The sequence below is a fragment of the Talpa europaea genome (assembly GCF_964194135.1).
Source record: "Talpa europaea genome assembly, chromosome: 16".
NCBI lineage: Eukaryota > Metazoa > Chordata > Mammalia > Eulipotyphla > Talpidae > Talpa > Talpa europaea.
The window spans coordinates 4,210,627-4,229,628 of record NC_140084.1 but is presented as its reverse complement, the minus strand read 5'-3'; the positions used below and the strand labels follow the sequence as shown (position 1 = coordinate 4,229,628).

At 37.5% G+C, this 19,002-nt stretch overlaps 1 protein-coding gene across 2 annotated transcripts in view; it reads left to right on the top strand.

Moving 5' to 3' along the window:
- The window catches only part of RPGRIP1L (RPGRIP1 like), a gene marked incomplete at both ends in the record, with an annotated part of 83,335 nt that overhangs the window by 20,030 nt on the left and 44,303 nt on the right, over positions 1-19,002 (top strand). For both annotated transcript variants that reach the window (XM_084257407.1, XM_084257406.1), the window contains 8 exons: positions 453-599; positions 1,936-2,009; positions 7,367-7,506; positions 12,150-12,256; positions 12,430-12,480; positions 13,254-13,433; positions 13,944-14,061; positions 18,115-18,567. In XM_084257407.1, coding sequence (XP_084113533.1) covers positions 453-599; positions 1,936-2,009; positions 7,367-7,506; positions 12,150-12,256; positions 12,430-12,480; positions 13,254-13,433; positions 13,944-14,061; positions 18,115-18,567 — 1,270 coding nt within the window. The remainder of the gene's footprint in view (positions 1-452; positions 600-1,935; positions 2,010-7,366; positions 7,507-12,149; positions 12,257-12,429; positions 12,481-13,253; positions 13,434-13,943; positions 14,062-18,114; positions 18,568-19,002) is intronic.

Below are 19,002 nucleotides of genomic sequence, written 5' to 3'. Positions count from 1 at the left end.
AGCGTGTCCAACCTCTGTAACCGCAGCGAAAAGAAAACAAAAAAAATTGCTTAAACAAATTTTCTTTTTTTTTTTTTAATAAATTTTATTGTTATATTCCCCATACAATTGCAGCCCCCCCATTCTGACCCCAATCCCTCCCCTCCCGCCCCCGCCCCCCTAAAAGTGTCTCTGGTTCATAGTTTTTTAAACAAATTTTCTTAATGGTCATTCTCAACAACTCAAAACCCAGGAGGAAATAAAAGAAAGGACTCAGCGGTCTGCACTGTGCGATGCCTGCTGAGGCCACCTGGGTCTTCCGCACGGCACGCAGAGGTGGCGGTGTGTGTGGACCCCACACCGTCGCCATGTGGGGAACAACTGCGTGATGTGACCCCCCCGTCAATCCACCTCTGGAACCTAATCATTCACAGCAGAATTCAAAACTAATTTTAAAAAATTTTGGTTTTTAGAAGCAAAGAACTCTCAGGATTAGCCATGATGCCTTGATGGCAAATGGGGATGAGCTAAATATGCAACTCAAAGAGCAGCGCCTAAAATGCTGCAGCCTTGAGAAGCAGTTGCACTCCGTGACCTTTTCTGAAAGAAGAATAGAAGAGGTAAGCGCCCGCCAAGTTTAGTTGTTCGTCGCGTTGACACTTTTCCGGAATTGTTTAGAAAAACTTAATAGTGACAGTGCAAAAAGTATATTTTAAAATCCTACGCTACACACATGACGCCTTGAGCACAGCACCACATAGTTGTTAAATATATTATGTGCATGATAAGTCAGTGCTTAAAAATGCTTGCAAATGTGCTAGGATTCAAAATCCTTGAAGACAAAGAAAATTGAAACTGATGCTACATTACTTGTGGAACTTAACTTCCTCAGCCACAACCACATATTAGTCACTTGAAATGCCAAAACAGTGTTAAAGGAATATATCTGATTCTGAGGAGAATGTTCTGTTCTGCAATATCAACAATTTTGAGAAACTATCCAGATTGGTTTTTTTTGTTGTTGTTGTTGTTTTTTTGAAGTTGTTTGAAAATCCACTTTCTTGTTATTATTGCTACTTATGTCTCCGGCCACTACCATCTTTTTCTACGGTGTGCTAAATTTGTTCTGAAGGAGAATGTAAATGAAATAAAACACCTACATTCTGTCCTGTTCCTGGAAGAATCTTGTACATATTGTCTCATTCTAGCAGCAGAAGAGATTTTTGAAAATGGAAATGAATTGAAAGAATACTCTGATCCTTGGGGAAAAGTAGCTTAAAAAGCACACTGATGAATAAAATCTTATAATAAATACTAGAAATAAATATAGAGAGTTGCATTTTAATCATAAAGATGGAATTATTGCACCATCTTTATTTCTGATAATATTATTCATTGGGATAAGCTAGGGTAAACCATTTTATTCATTCATTCATTGATTCATTTATAAGATGTGCTACTGGCTCTTTGTAAATTCCAAGTAACACGAGAAAGTGTGTCTTCAGAATAAATAGTGATCAGCACAATTTGTTTGAACCATGAAGCAAAAGAAACGTTAATCCTTTTATTTTTTCTTGTGGGCCAATTGGAATTTAATACAAAATGAGTATAATGATGGAATTCATCAGGGAGGAAAGCAGAAAATATTATGTTTCTCCAGACTTAATAGTGAGCTTTTACACATTCTTTATTGAGTTCTGGCACATGTTCCCATGAAGCACTGCATACGTTTCTACTTAATTAAAGCAGAAATATTAATTTCATGTTTATTTAACAACTTGGAAAAAAATCAATGCTGAATTGAACACAGACAATATGAGCTTTCTAGTTAGCAGCTGCAGTTTAGAAATCAAGATTGAAATATGCTAGCCTCCTCCTCCTGCTTTTTTTTTTTTTTTCACCCACATGTGGTTATATATGATAATCACCTAATGTGTCATTTTCTTTTTATTTTAGCTGCAGGACAGAATTAATGATTTAGAAAAGGAACGGGAACTTTTAAAGGAAAACTATGACAAACTTTATAACAGGTAACGATTGCAGGTATTTGCTCATTCTCTTGTTTGAGATCTTTTTTTCCTCAAAGCACTGGATTCAGAATACCTAATATTGACTTAAAAATTAGTTGTAGAGATAGCAAGAAATAATGTACATGTTATAATAGACAAATAAGCTTTTGGGGGGCGTTCATAAGCTATTTAACCCACGCAGTTGTCTGTTACTAAGAAAACTGCTGTAAGCTCACAATCATCTGCTGTAAGCTCACAAGCCCTGTGCTACACACTCTCATAGGTCATTATAAAGTCCTCGCGACAGCCTTGAAATGTAGGCATTGTAAATGTCTGTCTTGCAGATAATGAAGACAGAAAGTAATTTGCCTGCACTCTTAGAGCTCGGCAGTAAAAGAACTTGTATTCAAACCTCGTGATTTCTCTCCAAGCCCATGTTTCCTCCCCTGGACTCCCCAACATGTTACCTGAGAGGGTTTCTGTAGGCACAGTAACTACCAGTTGTCTCTGTTCCTTAGAAAGGGAAGACAGGCATTTTTTTTACTCAAGATAAATTTTAAAGTGCCGCTTCCATTTGGTTACTTAATCTGCCTCCTAATTATGGTATTTTAGAAATTAATGCCTTCTGTACTATTAGAAGCAAAATTCTGTTCCACAACTAAGTTGAGTTAGTGATACAGCTATTTCTGGGGTGGGGTGAGGAACGTATGTGTATATTTCATTATGCTACTGATAAATGATAAATATAAGCTTGCATGGAAGCAAATTGAATGTGTGTTGAAATACATATGTCAGAGTTTGTACTCAACAGTTGCTCCTGTCAGTTATTACTGAAATTTCAAGAAATAACCATCTGATCTATAGATAAATCTTTAACTTTTTAACTTAGGTTTTATGTTTTGTTTTGAAACTATCTTTACATTTTGTAAATTACACCTACAGGGTGTAGGGAGAGGCTTTTATTTTGGCCTACCTTGGGAAATGTACCTTAGTAACGTTAGGCATCGTTCCCGTGGGGTGTGTCACCTGTGTCGTTCACCTGCTGGTGTTGGTTACCTTTGCGCGGTGGCTCAGTGCACTAAAGTACTCAGTACCAGCCGTACGTCCAGGTACCTATTTAAATAATCTCTGGTGCTATGTGGCAAGAGGAGCCCGGCCAGAAATCTTTATGTGGGATTTGCCATGGACCCTCTTTCGTCCCAGTCTTTGTTCGGGTCTCTTATAATTTTCAAAGAATTTCACATGGGCTAAATACAAGGAAGTCAGTGCTTATGGCCATTGCACATTTTCTGCTTTCCCCCCAAGTTGAGGATGTACTGGACTTACATTCTTAGAATAAAAAACATTAAACATAACTGGGAATAATGAATAAGTTGAATTTTTTGAAACACATGTTTTTCTCCTATTTGCTTTATCACCATGAAAAACTTTATCTTTCCATATTAGAAGATGATCTAACTCTGGCTTTGAAGGGCTTTTTTAAAGATTTTTATACTAGGGCTCTATGTTTTTTTACTGTCACATTAAAAACAGGCTTCATTTTGCTGCTTACACTTGAATTTTGTGTAAGTGTCTGCAAGTTAAATGTGAGTAATGAGTGTCAAAACACTTGATGTCAAAAAAAATTAATGTCTCATAAGCAGAGAACACAGCAAGTGCGCATAATAGTAAATCCTGTTAAATTACAAAATTCTGCAATACAACTTTTTAACTAATAATGTTTTCAGAAGCATAACTGGACAATTTCTATAGGAATCAGTACCACTCCAGATTCTTTGCAGCTCTGTGTCTCACAGCTCGGTTCCTCCTCATTGCCAACAACTAGTGCTCGTCAGAAACTGCATGTACTCCCTGTTTGGTTAGTCATAGTGATAGCATGTTTTGTAAAGGAGAGCATTTGTTTGTTATTCAAAATTGGCTAGTTTTCAGGAGAAAAACATGATTTGCAGATTGCGTCCTCATCTTCCTTTCTCGGATGAAATTTTGAATGTGTTTATTACTTGACATATGACATATTAGAGAATGTTCTGGTAAGATAAAACCCTCATGATAGGATTTGATATGAGCCTTTTTAAATAGGCTAAGACATGTTTGCTACAATGCCAAGAAATAAGTATAACTTTAAGAAATGTTTATTAAAAATTCAGAATAAATTTTTTTGCAATTAAATCTAAAGAGAAATCTAAATCTAGATTATGATATAGTAAAGCTGTGTCCCATCTTCAAAGTTAGTGTTATTTCAGGATAAAGTAGCTGATGACTGCAGTGATGCGTCTACTGTGATGTGCATGAGTCACCTGGAAAGCTTATCAAAATGCAGGTTGTACTCCCTTCGCAACTGCTCTGTCTGCCCATTGGCCCCCTCACCTTCCACCAACCGTCCGCTTCACATTTAGTCAATCTGAGGTTCAGTTCAGAGAATCTGTTAAAAGTGATTTTAAGATATTAACTGCCTGAGAGGAACTAATTTATTGCCCATTTGTTTTTTTGTTTGTTTGTTTGTTTTGTTTGTTTTTAATTTATACAAGTACTGGGTACAGTCAGAAGCACGGGAGGGTGAGAGAATTCACCAGAGCCAGAGCGGGGAGCAGAGCAGGCAGAAGGACCGAAGTGCACTGCTGAGGGGAGCAGCGGGCGCGGCAGGAGAGGTCTGAGCACCTTGTGGGAACCTCGCCGGTGGCTGGGGATCGAACCGGCGCTGCAGAGGCTGCAGGCAGCTTCGCAGCCCAGCGCTCAACCACTGTGCCACCAGGGGAGGCCCTGCCCATTTGTTTTTTAAAAAATAAAAAGGTTGATTTAGTTTTTGAAAATATTAATTATTTTAATAATTGGGTGAATCCAGTTTCTACAACATGATAATCATCTCATGTCAATATCTAAGGAGCCTGGCCGACCCCCTTAGCCTCCGTGCCTGTTTCTGTGAAGGGAGTGCCTTCCCCTGCGGTCTTCCAGGAATCATGAACGCCGTACAATCAAATAAATACGAGCTCTTCGTGCTCCCCGGAAGCCAGACTGAGCCCATTTGTTGCATCATTTTTCCTTCCCCAAGTGAAATATCCCAAAGTAAATACATATTTAGCATTTGTTAAACCCTACTAAAGTCCCGATGGGTTTCTTTGTTTTTGGTTTGATCTTACTCTTGCCCGTCTCTCACATCAGGATGCCCTTGAACTTGGGAACAGGGACTTCTTCTGTAAGAACGAAAACCTCAAGGTGGTGAAAAATTCTTGTTGATCAAGGGCATGTACGTACAGGATGCTGACCCATGTCTGCAGTGGACAGGCCAGTGGCCACAGCCACCAGTGGGCATCCCAAGTGCAGAATGACATTATCACTTTCATAATGAAATCTGCGCGAGGACCAACTGTGACACCCCCCTCAGCTGTCACTGTAGGCAATATTCAAAAACATTTTCATGAATAAAAGGTTCTCAAAGACTGTTCTCTATGCAGATTTAATCATGTACACAGTCTTTACAAAGAAAATGGAGCCAGATGTGGTTCACCATTTATAGTTACACAGATGGCTCCAAGCACAGAGGAATACAGTAAATTCAAAAGGAATTCCTCATGAAACTCCAGTGGAATGTAATCCTAAATTTAGAGGGAAGATAGCAGAGGACTAAATTCAGATTGACTTATGCTGATTTACACTAGTATTTTGTGGGTTTGGAAAAACCAGGCTGCTAAATTGTTCTTAATTTAAACACATACAGCTTCTGATGTTTCTGCCAGATTAACTGTTGGTGATCTTTTTGCTGGTACTAATGCTATTGGAACACTACTGTTTCTAATTTTTGGCATCTGATAGAATGTATGGTTGTGCCTATTTCATCATGCTAATTTTTTTCCGGGTAGTACATGTTTTTAATAATGAAATACACACACACACACACACACACATACGCTCACATACATGCATATATATGTGTGTTTTCAAAATATGTATTTGACCAGATGCAGAAATTATATGTATTCTTAAAATGTAAAGGAATAATCTTTAGTATTTGAAGTTCCTGTTTTATTTGGATTTAAGGCTAAGCCATTGTACCTTTGATAAAATTTACTTAGAATACTTGTATACAAGATCCAGGCCTTTTTTAGGGTTCCATATGTGAAATGATAGAAGAAACAGATGTCCTATTTAAGAGAAACTTCTAGAATTCCATTTATTTTTTAAGGCCATGTTATCTTAAATGCACCAAAAACAATATGCATCCTAGAAAAGTATCTCTTTTGGAATAAAACCTTAAGGTTACCTGGGACTAACATTAAGGGCAATTTTCAGCAACACGTTTCTTTTCCTTTTACTTTATCATCAGTCCAAAGCCAGATTTTATAGATTTTTGTTTCATTTGCTGGGTTTAAAATAAGTAGAGTAGAAGGGTCAAAGCTGCTGGTAATTATTCAGTCATATCAAGCTTCACAGATAATAGTTTTCTGCTGCAATACAGATCAAGATCCGTTTTTCTGAAACCTGGGTGTCACCTGGGCAGCTTTATAAAAATATGAATTCCTGAGCCCCAGAAGCTTCACTTTTCAATCTACCTGCTTGTTCTTAGTGCGGCTGACCTAGCACCAGGGTTTAGTTTAGGCCAATACTGGGGGGGAACCATTAGCATCAACCAGTGTTTCGCGTGAACCTTCTAAGACCGCTCAGTTACCTGCAAATGGCTCTCCCGGTGTGCTAGGTCTCAATCATTACTAGATTTTAACAATAATTTAAGTTCCTGCACTTTCATTAGGAATAGTAATTCTCTCTTTTCATTCTTAGCAGCATTTCCTTATCAGATTTATACCCCAGTCACGTTACAAATAAAATTTGCTTTGTTCCTTAGGACAAAAACTACATTCTCACTACTGCTTTACGTCAGGATTGCTATCTTATAGTTTAATATGCTATTATTTTCTTGCCATTATTTTGTTACCATGTTATTATCACAGACTATTTGAATGTTTCAAATTCTAGAACAAAAGATCAGGTGGAGAGTCCCTTTTCTGTGTTAAGAGAGTTTGGATATGGGAGAGAATGGTCTTGTCCGACGCTGATTGCTGAGGTTTGAGACTGGATTCCTCTGGACTACGTACAGTATCTGAATTCCTTTAGTAGTCCCACAAAAGCTGCACACTGCCAACTTTTCTGACTTTAGAGCTCTAAATTAAGGCCAGTTCCTTTGCTCATCCCACAAGCTCTTTCATGTTCGCTAACCGCAGCCTGAGAAAGGCGCCTCGGTTTCAACAGCAGCAGACCAGCATATGTTTACTTAATTCCTGAGACATGATGACAGTGGTCTCTGTGCCACTAAAAGCTTTTCTCTTTATTATTTTCGGTTGAAGCTGATTTCCAAGCTCTCCTCGCATGTCACGTGTGTTTTGCAGTGCCTTCAGTGCTGCCCGCGAAGAGCCATGGAAGCTGAAGGAGCAGCAGCTCAAAGTGCAGATTGCTCAGCTGGAGACCGCCTTGAAATCTGACTTAACAGACAAAACTGAAATCCTTGACAGAGTAAAAACTGAAAGAGGTACCTCTAAAACCACTACTGACTTCTTCATTTCAGACCGCTGTGTTATTCGGTGGTGTTCACTGAGTCCAGCAGGACTTAGCATGTGCACCTTGCCGTGGGGGGCGGGGCGTGCCAGTGTCTTAACAGCAGTCCAGTGTCAAGAATGTGTTGGCTGCTCCCAATGCCCCTTTGCTGTGCCTGGCCCACATGCCCGAGGAAGTCGTCTTCTCACGCTTATTCAGGTTGCTTTCACTTCTTTCCTTTTTCTAATTTGAGCTTTTCTTTATCCCACAGTCCAGCCTTTCTTTATCCAACAGTCCAGTGTTACAGACCACCGGCGTGATGGGCACTGTTCTGTGGATAAAGCGTTGAATAAAACAAAAGCCTTGCCCTCATGCAGCCTAAAGTCAGTCGGGAGAAGCTATAATAATTAAGTACAAATGAGATACGTCAGGTAGTGGGAAGTGGATCAGAGGGAAAGGCTGTGTAAGACGCACAGTGGTAAGGTTGCTGTTTTTGACAGGTCGAATTGGGAAGGTGTCTCTGATTATGAGGTGGTTAACTCTCCTCTGTGATGGAGAACTTAAATACCACCAGCTTTGTCAACATGTCCCTGCTCAATTCATAGTCATTAATAAGTTTCATGTCATGAAATTCTTGTCTCAAAGCAAAAGATTTATAATTACCGTAGATGTCTGCTTTATTATAACATACATGCACATCTACTGCACAAGAGGGGAAATGAATCAGTTGTTTCCGAGGTTATATCCGTTTGCTTATCCACTAAATAAACCAAGTGATGTGATTAATAAAGTTGCTGAATTTCCAATTCAGTTCTGTGCGAACTTTTAAAAGTTTAATGCAAACTCAGTTACAAAAATAATTAGGTATCTGCTCAGCGCACTAGACACTGATACAGGTCACAGTGCCATTATTTCATTAACTATAAGAAAGGTTTCCCCTCATTTTAATATTTCTGAAATTTCCATGCATCTATAAGTGATAATATTTTTAAATTATAGTCTGACCTTTTTTTTTTTTTCACATTTTAAGAAGCCTGAAATCTTATAATCAATGGAGTCTCAATTTTAATGAAACACACATGTGCAATATTTACTTGCTGCTGATTAAATTTTATGAGAGAATTATGACCTTTTTTTCTAGAAGATTGTGAGTAGAAAGAAATAATGACATGATTTCTGACCAGGTGGAGATTCAAAAGTTTCATATCAAAGATACAGAGTCCCTGATTTTGAAGAGACATAATGGATACCTCACCGGGTGTTTTGGTTAGTGTTTGCTCAGTAAATTCTTGTTCGCAGAAGTGGAAGTGCTCTGTATTCCCCTGTCTTCCAAAACCTGATATAAAATGATGCATTTTTGAAGGAAAGAGAAATGAAATGAACCTTTCTCATTTCTGTGATTTCTCTTTTCCTGAATATCAGAGATTCCAAAACTCTTCCTGAGGGGATAGAATCTTGGTCTTTTTTTAAAAAACCTGTTGTTGTTAAATTAATCCTAAGCAATCGTTTTAAATTATTAAAACTACAATTGCTAAATTATTTTAAGTCAACCAGTCCACGCCTCATCTTTTTTACTGGTTCTGTGGTTTTCCAGACATTTTTGAATAAAAAATAACTCATGTGCACTGGGTCTTACGTCTTTTCCAGATTTTTCTGAATAATAACAATAATTCAGATACCCTGTATTTAAAAAAAAAAAAAGCCAGTAAACAAAAAATTAGAAAAATCACTGAATCCCACAACCAACCCTCAAGATAACCACTATTAATATTTTTTTATGACTATCGTCCCAGAATTGTTTTTTTATATGTGTAGATATAATTTTGTCATGTCTTTTCTCACTGTGAAATCATCCCTGGAATATAAATATATATCCAAACATCATCATTTACCATGGCTGTCGTAGTTTTCCAGTGTGATGATATATACCATGGACTGGTCAACAATTGGTTAAGATTCATCTATTGATGAATTTTTAAATAACTTCATTTCCTTAAGTTTCATAAATATCTCTACACAAATCTTTATGTATTTATGCAATAATTTTCTTAAGAAAGATTGCTCGCAGTGAATCTTTATTTTCAGTGCATCTGTGATTTTAGTTACATTTGCTTGAATACCTGAAATTTACGGTTCTAATAATTTTAGTTTTTGTTTCTTTGTGAAAATGTTAACATAGATTATAGGAAAAATATTATAGCCTTTAACCATTTTTCCCCAGGGAAAAATGCTAAACAAAAAATTAAAATGGTCTATTGAAGAAAATCTTTCAATATTCAGAAAGTTCCTTTTATATTACAGATTTTGAAATTGTTTAATTTTTACTTTGAAGTCTCTTCACACATTTACCTTTCATGTATCAAGTGTTCTTTGCCAGAAGATTTTTCCCTGGCTTCTTGTAGTCATTCATCTAACTGGCAAATTATTTTTAGAGAATACTCACCTCTTTATTCAAGGTACAAATTAGTTTCAGATTGTGTGAATATGTGGGGAAAGGATATGTAAATGCAGTTTGCATTTGGTTAATGCTTAAATTAACTGCATGTGTTTAAGGGCTTGCTTTTGAAAGTTCCTTTCTATCTTTAGCTGAAATGCATAATTCAGCATAATGCATATGGTTATATTGATCACAGCTGAAGATATTAGCACAAAGGAGCTCTAAAAATTGTTTAGTTGAATTGTTCTCTGCACCCTGCTTATTAATGGTGTGCTTGACGAACATAATTTTAAAAGAGTGAAATGTTATCTCATTTGAATAAAATGCTGTTTAGATTAACCTGCTTTTTGTCAAATCATAAGGTAAGGGGGTGATTTTTCCTCTTGTACAGTGTGCTTTTTCATATTCTAATTCAGCAGGTCTGTTTTCTCTTTGAACCATAGCACCTCCGTACTTTTTAAAGAGCAATGAGTTTGAGCCCCAAATAACAGTTTAAGAAAGGAAAAATATGGTAGATGATTCTATATAAAATTCAGTAGAGAACAAGTTACTAGTATTCCGTAATGTCTTCTCCCACTAATTCGTTATTTTCCCACTAAAAATGCCCTAGTTTTAAAAATTATCAGTGAAATGGGAACATAATTGTTGAAACAATATTCAGTAGAGGAAAAAAAACTTGAATAAGTTTATTTATGCCAGGTAGCTTATCATTCTTAGGACCCTGCTCTAAAAAACTATACAGCAAAGAGAGAATAAAATACACTGTCTAGATGAAAAAGTCCTTTGTACTCCAGAACCCCTGGAAGTTCTGCTGCCTAGATAAACTATATTATCCTTTGGGTTTACATCTCTTCTGATTATATTTACCTTATTTTGTTACCTAATCAGTTCATCTAGATTTTTTAACCCAGTCAACATAAACTAAAGTTTTCCGCATTCTTTTTCTGCTCTCTCGCCAAAAAGCAAGCTCTCTAGCCCACACCCAAGGTCAAAAAAAATTTTTTTGGCTTTTTAATCTGCTAGCAAATGTGTGACACTGAAAACATCCAGGTTTCGTCCACTTCTTCTTAATTGTGCTTTTTACAAGTTTTACTTACATGTAATAATTCTACCTTGGGAGCACAAAGCATTTTGAAAGTCAGAAAAAAAATATTTTTATATAAAATGCAGTCAGTGTGTAGATGCATTCTGTGAGGAACTCTTGGCAAAGGTATTGATTTGCTTTTTTTTTTTTTTTTTTTGAAGAAAAAGAAACAAAAATGTACAAGCTGAATTGTGGACTTACAATAAACATAAATCCTCGAGAGTAGGATGAGACTAATGGAGACATTTGGGTGACACGTTGTAGTTAGTCCACAGGGACCAGTCACTTAAGAACACAGACTGAAGAATAAATTTGTTTTCTTGGTGTTACGCTTTTTTTTCAAGTTGAACATGTATCATGCAGAGAGCGAGAGATTAGTCTCTTTATGGATTCACCGCCATCTGTAGCTCCCCTCTGTACAATCCCCAGAAGAATGAGTGGGTCATGGTGAGTGAGACAGGACATTACCTGTCTCCATCCCTTAGCAAGAGAGAGCTGAGTTCATGTCCTGCTAATTAATAGCATAAGCTCAATGAACGAAGAACATACCTAAGTTATTGTGGATACTACCGTGCACTGGTTGAGAATTCTTTTCTCCTACATTAACAGATTTGTTAAAAGTGTGGTTGATTATGTGATACTATGATAACATGATGCATTCCGAGTTGTTGGAGAAATTACCTTGTTTTAGTAAAAAGAGTTTATGCTGAGAACTCAAGGAAACCAATTTAAAAAACTAAAAGACAACATTTTTTTTGCATGCTTTTCAGGACCCTTAATAAGTAAGTAAAAATCAAAGATTTGGAAACATATTTTCTGAGATATTTTAGATAGAGCATTCCTTTGAAGTCCCAGAGGCCACAATTTCCTTATATTAATACTGTGAACTTAAATCTTAAGTTTTTGATAAGCAAGTGAATCATCTGGTAGACACATGAGCGTGTTCATTTGTTCCTCATCCCCCCACTGCCTTTGTCTAGGTGCTAGCTCAATTTCCTTTCTTACCAGAACAATACTAGATCAAGCTCGGTATGTATCAGAAATCAAATTGATTTAAAATGTGTTCTTTGACCTCATTCTCAATTACCTTTCTAATTATGTTGACTTTATTTTTAAGACCAAAATGAAAAACTCATTCAAGAAAATAGAGAACTACAGTTACAGTATCTGGAACAAAAACAACAGCTTGATGAACTTAAAAACCGCATGAAGTTTTACAACCAGGTGAACTATTTCTTGTTGAGGAAATAACACTACAAAGCAAAAGGACACGAATATATTGCTTAGTTGATATCAGGCAGCAGTATGCTCCGTGATGATAGTCTGCACAGTTAGGGTGTCTTTCTACTTGCCATCAGTATCTCGTTGTGAACGTCTGCGTGCTCTGTCTGTTACAGGAGGGTGACATTGATGCTGATGAATTGAGTGAAGCGCTGCTGTTCCTCAAGGTAACTTTCTTAACTTCACCAGGAATCACACATCTCCATATAACTGTCTTTAGCATAACGATAACCCTGAGCTGTAACCCTTCTACTTGGAGAAATGAATTACTCAGGAAAGCAGTCAGGTGACATTTGGTTACAGCATATGCATATTTCATAATAACATCAAAATTACATTAAAATAGACCTCAACTAAAATATATATAAATTAAAAAAGAAAGAAAAGAAAAAAATAGACCTCAAAAACTCATAAAGCACTTTCTCCAACTGTAAACAAACATTTTACTTGTACGTGCCTCACTGAAAAGCCAATGGACAATTTTCTGTCCTAAGAGAACTGATGTACCCATTATCTTAGATAAAATATTGAATTATAAGAGTTATCAGAAGACAGCTATCAATTCTAGAATACTTTATTGTTTACAAGAAAACACGAAAATGCGATTCTTTCCTTTTAAGTCATCGCAGTGTTGATTTTAATCAAATCAAGAAATAGAAATAAATCTCCATGATTTTTTTCTTATGTCATGAAGCAATAAACTGTTTTTTATTTCTCTGTAATTGTTCCAAATGTCTATTCAAATATACCTTCTATATCAGGGCTGCTTTATTCCTGCTGGAAAATGGAAATATATCTGTTTTCAATTAATGATCGTCGTTTGCTCTCTCTTTCTCTCTCTCTCTCTCTCTCTCTCTCTATATATATATATATATATATTAATTCACATGATTACATTTGGAAATCCTTGTTTCAGTAATAAAATATGGTTTGATTTTAGGCTCAAAAATCACAAAAAAATGGAGATCTCTCCTTTTTAGAGAAAGTAGACAGTAAAATTAATAAAGATCTAGAACGTTCCATGAGAGAACTGCAAGCAACTCATGCAGAGACAGTGCAAGAACTTGAAAAGACAAGAAACATGCTAATTATGCAACATAAAATTAATAAAGATTATCAGGTAATGTAATACATTAACTCGGGGAGACAGATTTCCTATAATATTCTACTCATGCTCCTTTTTCGGAGCAGCATTGTGTGTTATCGTCTATTATAATCTACTTTTGCGTATTATCACATACCTGGAATTCAGCCTTATAATGGGGTATTTGGAATAAGAGTCTTAAACACAAATAATTTTAATTGCCTGGTTTTAGAAAATAAACAGTAACAACGAACTCACCTTTCCTACTATTACCATATACTGCAAATGGGTATAGTTACGCCGCAGCTCTGCCATAACCACATTATACTAGCTTTATACAAATGGGACAATTACCTCAATAAAAAGGGATGGGAATTTTGTCTATTTTACTTTGGATTTATGAACTGTGCCAAGCATAATTTTCTAAACGGTAAGCTGGTAAGCTGTTTGAGGTCAGGACACTGTGGTCTAAAGCTCCTGGAATTCCAGGATCTGGTAAGCGAAAATGGAGATAATCATAAGTGTTGAAACTTACCTCATTTCTAGATGGAAGTCGAGACAGTGACCCAGAAGATGGAGAATTTGCAGCAAGATTATGAACTCAAAGTGGAACAATATGTTCATCTCCTCGATATCAGGGCTGCACGCATCCAGAAACTGGAAGGTACAATGTGCACAATTTTTTATCCACATTAACTAAAAGAATGGATTTTATAACAGTGGAAAATGTCATCCAAATCTACACTCACCATTTCTTTTTGCTCAGCTTTCTTTCCCAGTTCTTAACTGTAATAGTGATTTACCAAAAAGACAATTTTTATCTGCTGCTTTGCCATTCAAGAATTTTGAGTCATGCCCTACTCCTTTTCGAAATGAGTGTTATAGGCAAGATTTCAAAGTACGTTATAAAGCCCTACAGACTAAATTTACCACCTCATTCCTAATTTCTTTTCTAAGCAAGCTGCGTGTCTCAGCCAAGCCAGTCTGCTTGCTTTGCAGATTCATCTTGCTTCGTTCCACCACGAACCCTCATGCTCTCCATCTGAACCTCCTCGCTCCACCAACTCCATGATACCCCACCCTGCTCCAGAGTCTTACTGAAGTCACTCTACTGCCAGAAAGCTAGCTCTGATTATTCCTCACCATTTCCATACTCGAAATGCCTATATAAGTGGTTTTCAAACTTTCACAAGTATGGAAATCACCTTGGGAAATTATCTAAAATGTAGCTTCCTTGGGCCCTACCCCTAGAGATTCTGGGGTCCATGACTCTGTATATTTAGATATAACTCTAATCAATTCAGATGTAGGCACAGGACAGTGCTTTGAGAAACATTAACTCAGCACTGAACTACTTTTCCTCATGTACTCAAAAGAGTTATTTCGAGGTTAATTAAATGAATGCTTTTCAATGTTGGAGGTTTACCTTTTATTTTTTGCTGCAATATAAGTTCTGCAATGATAAATACTTCAACTCTGTTTCAAGTCCCCAACCATACAAGACTTACTTTAATGAACTATGTCTGCACTAATTTTATACTCTTAAAAATAAATGGTGATTCTCAATAGCCTTTTGTTTGCATGGGCTAAATTTTTGATATTTTTATCATTAATTATTATAAGTGAGAAATCTTAAAAATATATAAAGAAATACTAAAGTAATAGTAAGCACATTACATGTTAATGTAAATTACAGAATTTATTTTTTTCAAAACTATACTTTCCTTCCTGAAAAGGTGGAAAACGATATTGTTTTAGGATTTTTTTTAATTTTTCTAATTGACGTTTCTGGCAAAATTGCATAGTATCCTATTCAATACAAAGTGGCTGGGTCTTTATGTCAGCTTCTGCAGTTAGTCTGTTATGATATCACACATCATGTAGATTCTGAGAAACACCACTACGCGCTTGAGAGAGAATAACAAGGTAAAGGTTAAATAATATCTTAGTATTGTTTTAAACATATTTCTGACCTCACAAGCTGCCAAAGAAATTTCATGGACTCTCAAGGGCTCCCTGACCTCACTTTTCTTTTTAAGATTTATTTATTTATGCATAGAAGAACTGGGGTGTAGGTCAGAGGTGCGGGCAGTGAGAGGATTCATCAAAGACAGAGTGGGGAGCAGAACAGGTGGATCCACTGAAACACACTGCTGAGGGGAGCAGCAGGCGAGGCAGGAGAGGTCTGCGCCATATGGGTCAGCTCCCTGGCCGGGGATTGAGCTCAGTGGTGACAGCACTGAGATGAGACTTAATCCCTAGACCACCGTGGAGGCCCTTCCGTGACCTCACTTTGAAAACAACTCCTCTAAATCGTAGGGCTCAGTAAATAACTTTACCTAACTCAACAGAGTTTTCCAAAAGTCAAAGAGCAGTTTGTACCTTTTATTTCAAGTAGCACTCAATAAAAGTGTGCTTAATGGAATTTTCCTGAGTAAAAAGAGGATCATAGAGTTTGGTATTTTCATTCCTTTAAATTCTTACTGAATCTTTACCAATGAATTTTTTTCTGTCCCCTAAATTCATTGATTCATTCCGTAAACATGACCAAACCCCTAAAGCATCCTAAGCAAGTGCTGGGCAGCGAGGATGAATATGGTCAAAAAGTTCAGGCACCGTCCTGAAGGCCCTCATGAGATGTGAACAAGTGAAGAGTGGTGCTTTCCCATGAAGAGTGTGAGGCTCAGAAAATCAAAAGATGCCAAGGAGAGAATGCCTCTCTCCTGAAGATTCAGGGAAGACGCTACACAGTAGATGTGAGACAGAATTCACCCTTGAGTAAGAGGATTTCCAGGCAGTAGGTGAGGGAGGCAAAAAGGCCCTAGCTGCTGTTCACTTGGAAACTGCGTGGGGGCCTGTGCAGCTGGATGGCGGGACTAGGAAAGGGAGAACATCTGCAGGGGAGGCTGGAGAGAGCCCGTGAAGGGGCCCTGTTTGCCATCCTGAAGAATTTGAACCATTCGGAAATTTTTAAGGGCTAATATACCCAGGATTGCATTTTGGCCATTGAGGACAATGAGTAAATTTGAAGGAAGCAAGAAATTTAAGTTCCATCATAACCTAAGGAATCAACACTGGGAATATAAGTAGGGTCAGTGTAGATAAAGAGGACAAAGACAAACCTGATAGTCATAAGAAAAAGCATAGAGTGACAGTGATGCTATAGATGTGGGGAGAGGAAAGGAAAAAAGACGAGGATGACTGAATCCCGCTCAGGCAGCTGAATGAATGCTAATCCCCTCGCTTGAGAGTCACAGTACAGAAATAACTAGATGAGAATATGATACATTCTGTTTGGGTTTTATGGAGTTTGAATGTGCCTAGGGGATATCTAGCTAGAGGACTCAGCAAGCCATTAGATATGTGGGGTCTGGAATTCAGGAAAGAGATCCGAATTAAAAATAGAAATATGAGAATCTCAGCATACATAAAAGTAGCAGAAATCATAAAAGGGGGTGGGCTTGCCCATAAATTATGTAGACCAAGGAAACGATGAAAACAGAAGCCCAGCAAAAAAGGTTTTAGAAAAAAGAGAAAATCTTACAGAATGATTAAGAGCTGGGAGGAAAGGCCAGCTAGACGATGTCACAGAAGCCACAGTAGGACCGAAGTTCACAAAAAGAAAAAGTGGCCATTGGTGTCAGCGAGGCAGAAATAATCAGGCCATGCAGTCAGTTAGCTATGGGGGAGCTTTACCAGTGCAGCCTCATGAGAAAAGTAAGGCAAATGGTGTTGGCCAGAGGTTGGAGAGTATCTTTTGGATGAGGAGTTGGAGACACAACTGTACTTACATTGCTCTTTCTATAAATTGGGATGATCTAGCATGCAGGGAAATGTGTATCTAGAAAGGTTCATCTTTTTTTAAAGGAGCTTTATAGAAATATAATTACTATACTTTAACAATACAGCTTAAAAGAATACAACTCGATGAGTTTGGGCCTGGGTATAACACCCCTGAAACCATCACCATCGCTAAGACAGTGAACATGTCCATCACCCCCAAAGAAGAAAAAGTATGAATTTTGAGAAGGTGAAGGGAGGGAGCCACTGGAAAGAGAAATTGAAAGTACAGAAGAGAGGATGATGGAGCAAAGGCAGAGGAGCAAGTGGACCCCCAAAATTTGCTTCAGCAGTTCATTCAAAAGCCTCTCTTGTGTCTTTTCCCTTTTACCTGGTATAACCTTTACTAAAACTTAAATTGTAATTTTGTTGATTTATAAGTGATGTCAGAGCAAATGATAAATTTCTATACCTGGGGCCTCCCTGGTGGCGCAGCGGTTGAGCGCTGGGTTGCGAAGCTGCCCGCAGCCTCTGCGGCGCCAGTTCGATCCCCGGCTGCTCCCCGGCCACCTGAGGAGGGTCCCACATGGCGCGCAGACCTCTCCTGCCGCCCGCTGCTCCCCTCAGCAGTGTACTTCGGTCCTTCTGCCTGCTCTGCTCCCCGCTCTGGCTCTGGGGAATTCTCTCACCCTCCCGCGCTTCTGACTGTACCCAGTGCTTGTATGTATGTATGTATAAATCAATAAATAAATAAATCTTTAAAAAAAAAATTTCTATACCTGGCACAATCTTATTTATAGAGAAGTAATGTAGTCATGGAATTCAAGATGGTTACTATTCCCCACACGCGCTCAGACTTCCTACCACTTCAAAAGCCAGTTTGTATCTTCATATGTCAATATTTTAAAATCTCTAAACTGTGTGTCTTCTCTTGCAGCCCAATTAAAGGATATTGCTTACGGCACCAAGCAGTATAAATTTAAACCAGAAATCATGCCAGATGACTTGGTCGATGAATTTGATGAAACCATTCACTTAGAACGAGGGGAAAACCTCTTTGAAATCCATATCAGCAAAGTAACCTTTTCTCCTGAAGTTTTGCAGACATCTGGAGATAAGGAGCTTGTCACTTTCTGTACCTATGCTTTCTACGACTTTGAACTCCAGACAACTCCTGTAGTGCAAGGCCTTCATCCAGAATATAACTTCACTTCTCAATATGTTGTTCATGTCAATGACTTATTTTTGCAATATATTCAGAAGAATACTATCACACTCGAGGTCCACCAAGCCTACAGCACAGACTATGAGACTATTGCAGCATGTCAGTTGAGATTCCATGAGATTCTGGAAAAACACGGTCGAATATTTTGTACAGCAAGTTTGGTCGGTAAGTACCATCTTCTGAGTTCCGGATGTTTAATTCATTGGTTTGGTTTATATGCTTACATCCTATTCCAATTAGATCTTCTCTTACACATTGAAGGGTGCTTTTTGGGTAAGGACAGCATTCTCTAGTTTGACTGCCCATTCCCAGACTATCTTAAATATTATTGATGATGATGTTACAACGGCTACTAATTTTTCAAAGCTTGTAGTTAGCTTATAGCTATAGTTGCAGATAGCTTATAGCTATAGCTATAGTTGCAGATAGCTTATAGTTGCAAATATTTATTTACCATATTGATATCCTTCCTGGATTGAACATTAATTGAAATACATTCACAAAATATTTTTTTTTAAAGATTTACTTCTATTTATTTATTTTATTTATTTATACAAGCACTGGGAACAGTCAGAAGCGTGGGAGGGTGAGAGAATTCAC